Raw genomic sequence first — 4,655 nt, 5'->3', positions numbered from 1 at the left:
ACACACACACACACAAGTTCAGTTTAGAGTCAACACACTGCTTCACAGCAGGGTGACCCTAGTAAAAAAGTTATATATTTAATATACATTTATTTCAGTATAAATTTTAAGTATAGTTCAAATATCTATCAGTATTTTTGCTTTGGTGGTTTATTTTTGCTGGTATTGGTGGCATTTTTGTCTATTTTGGTGGCATTTTGTTGGTTTTGGTGTAAAAAAATTTCTATTTCGGTGACATTTTTGATGGTTTTGGTGTCATTTTGTTGATTTTGGTGGTATTTCTGCTGATTTTGGTGGCCTTTTTGCTGTTTTGATTGCATTTTTGTTGATTTTTGTCTATTTTGGTTGCATTTTTGTTGATTTGGTGGCGCTTTTGTTGATTTTGGTGGTATTTTTATTGGTTTTTATGTAATCTTTGTTGTTTTGATTGCATTTCTGTTGTTTTTTTGGAGTGATTTTTGTCTATTTTGGTGGTATTTTTGCTGGTTTTGGTGGCATTGTTGTCAGTTTTGGTGTCACTGTTGATTCTGGTGGCATTTTTGCTGATTTTGGTGGAATGTCTGTTGATTTCAGTGGTATTTCTGCAGATTTTGGTTGCATTTTTGTTGATTTGGTGTCATTTTTGGTGGTATTTATGGTGGTTTTTGTGTCATTTTTTGCTGATTTGGTGGTTTTTGTTGATTTTGTTGGCCTTTTTGTTGTTTTGATTGCATTTCTGTTGGTTTTGGAGTGATTTTTGTCCATTTTTGTTGCATTTTTGTTGGTTTTGTTGTCATTTTTGTTGATTCTGTTTCATTTTTGTTGATTCTGTGTCATTTTTGTTCATTTTGGTGGTATTAATGGTGGTTTTGATGTCATTTTTGCTGATTTGGAGGCATTTTTTGTTGATTTTGGTGGTATTTTTGTTGATTTGGTTGGCCTTTTTGTTGTTTTGATTGCATTTCTGTTGGTTTTGGAGTGATAAATGTAAATGTAAATGTAAGTAGAACAGCTGAATCAAGTAAAAAAATCAAATAAGGTCAGAAAGAGTTGGAGTGAGTGCAGCAGAAAAGAGTTGAGTACCGTATTGAGTGGTGAAATGAATGCAGCGCTCCACGATCACGGGAATGTCGGCCTCCGTCAGCTGCTGCTGACTCAGTGTGTCTCCAGAACTCCCAGCAGCCCTCTGGATGGCTGCCGCCCAGCCCTGGAAATCCAGCTTCCTCTCGCCCTCGATGTACAGCGTCCTGCGGGGAGACGTCCAGTTAGTCAGCATCCGCCCGCTGTCACAAACATATGAGACTTAACCGGGTTAACCTCGACCTGCTCACCTGCCTCGCTCCACCAGAACCAGAACCTCATTCTCCGGCTGGATCGCTGCACACGCACACACACACACACACACACACAGACAATCAATAGTGATTTTTGTAATCCTGTTGCAGTGCTGTAAGGTTGTGTGTGATGTTGGAGAGATTAGATCTGAAACAGTCGTGTTAAACACTCACTTTAATCTGTTTTTAAAAGCAGCACCTTCAGATGGAGAAAATAAATAGTAGTATTACAGATAACAGATTTTTGCACAATACCATGTAATCATCTTATCTGTTTTTATTTCTTGTGTTGGCCACTAGAGGGGGCACTTTACAACAATATGTGCATCAGTTAAACTATGGTGAAAGCTCATCAGTTTGTTCAGACAGCAAATTTGTTGTTTTGATTGCATTTCTGTTGGTTTGGAGTGATTTTTGTCTATTTTGTTGGCATTTTTGTTGATTTTGTTGGCATTTTTGTTGTTTTGATTGCATTTCTGTTGGTTTTGGAGTGATTTTTGTCTATTTTGGTTGCATTTTTGTAGATTTTGTTGGCATTTTTGTTGATTCAGTGTCATTTTTGTTAATTTTGGTGGTATTTATGGTGGTTTTGGTGTCATTTTTGCTGATTTGGTGGCATTTAAGTTGATTTTGTTGGCATATTTGTTGATTTTGTTGGCATCTTTGTTGTTTTGATTGCATTTCTGTTGGTTTGGAGTGATTTTTGTCTATTTTGTTGACATTTTTGTTGGCATTTTTGTTGTTTTGATTGCATTTCTGTTGGTTTGGAGTGATTTTTGTCTATTTTGTTGACATTTTTGTTGGCATTTTTGTTGTTTTGATTGCATTTCTGTTGGTTTTGGAGTGATTTTTGTCCATTTTTGTTGCATTTTTGTTGGTTTTGTTGTCATTTTTGTTGATTCTGTTTCATTTTTGTTGATTCTGTGTCATTTTTGTTCATTTTGGTGGTATTAATGGTGGTTTTGATGTCATTTTTGCTGATTTGGAGGCATTTTTTGTTGATTTTGGTGGTATTTTTGTTGATTTGGTTGGCCTTTTTGTTGTTTTGATTGCATTTCTGTTGGTTTTGGAGTGATTTTTGTCTATTTTGGTTGCATTTTTGTAGATTTTGTTGGCATTTTTGTTGATTCAGTGTCATTTTTGTTAATTTTGGTGGTATTTATGGTGGTTTTGGTGTCATTTTTGCTGATTTGGTGGCATTTAAGTTGATTTTGTTGGCATATTTGTTGATTTTGTTGGCATCTTTGTTGTTTTGATTGCATTTCTGTTGGTTTGGAGTGATTTTTGTCTATTTTGTTGACATTTTTGTTGGCATTTTTGTTGTTTTGATTGCATTTCTGTTGGTTTGGAGTGATTTTTGTCTATTTTGTTGACATTTTTGTTGGCATTTTTGTTGTTTTGATTGCATTTCTGTTGGTTTGGAGTGATTTTTGTCTATTTTGTTGACATTTTTGTTGGCATTTTTGTTGTTTTGATTGCATTTCTGTTGGTTTGGAGTGATTTTTGTCTATTTTGTTGACATTTTTGTTGGCATTTTTGTTGTTTTGATTGCATTTCTGTTGGTTTGGAGTGATTTTTGTCTATTTTGTTGACATTTTTGTTGGCATTTTTGTTGTTTTGATTGCATTTCTGTTGGTTTGGAGTGATTTTTGTCTATTTTGTTGACATTTTTGTTGGCATTTTTGTTGTTTTGATTGCATTTCTGTTGGTTTGGAGTGATTTTTGTCTATTTTGTTGACATTTTTGTTGGCATTTTTGTTGTTTTGATTGCATTTCTGTTGGTTTTGGAGTGATTTTTGTCTATTTTGTTGGCATTTTTGTTCTTTTTATTGCATTTTTGTTGGCTTTGGTGTCATTTTGTTGATTTTGGTGGCATTTTGTGACTCACAGAGCTCCATGAGCTTCTGCAGGTCGATGGTCTCGTCTGCGGTGTGCTCCTCCAGCCGGATGTGCAGGCTGGACCCCACCAGACAGAACCAGCCCAGTCTCGACATCTCCCGGTTCAGTCTGTCTTTATAACGCAGCCGGCCGATGCGCTCGAAGTCCTTCAGTAACAGATCCTCCGCAGCCGCGGGAATGAATGACTGTAACACAGACAGACGACATGAAAATGAGACACAGTCCAAACCAGACAAAACCTGTCAAACGGTTCAGAACAGGTGTGACGTCACCTTTGCGATGGATTTGACCCACTCGCCCATGGTCTCGGGATTATCAGTGCCGAACAGATACAAGCGCTCGGCATCCGAGTACAGCTCAAACGTGTGATCGTACCTAAAGAAAGAGACATGAATATTATCAGGCCCTACAGAAGAGAAAGGTGACAGTACTTAAACACACGCTGTGGGCCAGTTTACCCATGAGTCTCGGGAGCGTTGACAGCCAGACAGACGATCTCCTTCATCTTCAGTCCTCCGTTCGGAGTAGCGTTTTTGTCACTTTCATAGTAGCTAAAATTCCCGTCATTCAGCACACACCAGCGCCGACTGAACTCTAACAGACACAGACAGACAGAATCAAATCAAATGAAATTAGTCTGAAAACATTTTGCACATAACATTTCAGAAAATCTTCTATTCACTGATTGGCTCACCTTCTTTCCCCTTCTTCTCTGTGATTGGTCGAGCCATGGAGGCGGTCTTAAATAGAAACCCATTATGCGTGACGGAGGGCGGGGCCATGTAGTGCACCCTGTCTATGGCGACCTTCACCTCTGACCTCGGGAGTTCTGTAGGTCAAAAGGTCAACCGTGAGTAAGCGGTCGAATGTCAGCGGTCTTCATTTTAACCTTTAGGGTTGGGTATCGTTTGAAATGTATCGATTCTGATTCCGATTCGGTTTATCTATTCCGATTCTTAACTATTCCTAGTTTTGATTCCAATAAGGTTAAAAGAAAAAAAACATTTAGATGTCAAATATATTTATTCTGTGTCTTTTTAATAAGCATTCTGTTGTAGATGAATAACATTTCAAAAATCTGCAACACAGATGGTTTTAACAAAAATACCACATCAAAAACAACTAGACTTATATAAATGTAAAATATTAAAGTGTTAAAGACAAGTAAAAGCCGTAAAACAGTGATTCTGTCCCTTACATATTATTGGTGGAGTTCCCTTTAAAATCTTAAATGATTCCCTTTGAGCTAAATTGACCTGTTTCCCTTACAACAGTCAGTAATAAAATAGGAACAATCAATTAGCAATAGCATAAATAAATACAACTAGTGCTGTCAAACGATTAATCGCGATTAATCGCATCCAAAATAAAAGTTCTTGTTTACATAATATACGTATGTGCACTGTGTATATTTATTATGTATATATAAATACAAACACATGC

At 36.9% G+C, this 4,655-nt stretch overlaps 1 protein-coding gene across 1 annotated transcript in view; it reads right to left on the bottom strand.

Annotated features, from left to right (window-relative positions):
- Positions 1 to 1,062: 1,062 nt before the first annotated feature.
- Positions 1,063 to 4,655, bottom strand: part of arap1 (ArfGAP with RhoGAP domain, ankyrin repeat and PH domain 1) — a gene marked incomplete at its 3' end in the record, with an annotated part of 64,620 nt that continues 61,027 nt past the window's right edge. The window contains exons 13-18 of the mRNA XM_016550001.1: positions 3,907 to 4,041; positions 3,671 to 3,806; positions 3,485 to 3,587; positions 3,202 to 3,397; positions 1,311 to 1,356; positions 1,063 to 1,226 (exon numbers count right to left, since the gene is read on the bottom strand). Coding sequence (XP_016405487.1) covers positions 1,063 to 1,226; positions 1,311 to 1,356; positions 3,202 to 3,397; positions 3,485 to 3,587; positions 3,671 to 3,806; positions 3,907 to 4,041 — 780 coding nt within the window. The remainder of the gene's footprint in view (positions 1,227 to 1,310; positions 1,357 to 3,201; positions 3,398 to 3,484; positions 3,588 to 3,670; positions 3,807 to 3,906; positions 4,042 to 4,655) is intronic.

The sequence above is a fragment of the Sinocyclocheilus rhinocerous genome, unplaced genomic scaffold (assembly GCF_001515625.1).
Source record: "Sinocyclocheilus rhinocerous isolate Xijiao unplaced genomic scaffold, SAMN03320098_v1.1 scaffold4118, whole genome shotgun sequence".
NCBI lineage: Eukaryota > Metazoa > Chordata > Actinopteri > Cypriniformes > Cyprinidae > Sinocyclocheilus > Sinocyclocheilus rhinocerous.
This window is presented reverse-complemented; position numbering and strand designations above follow the sequence as displayed.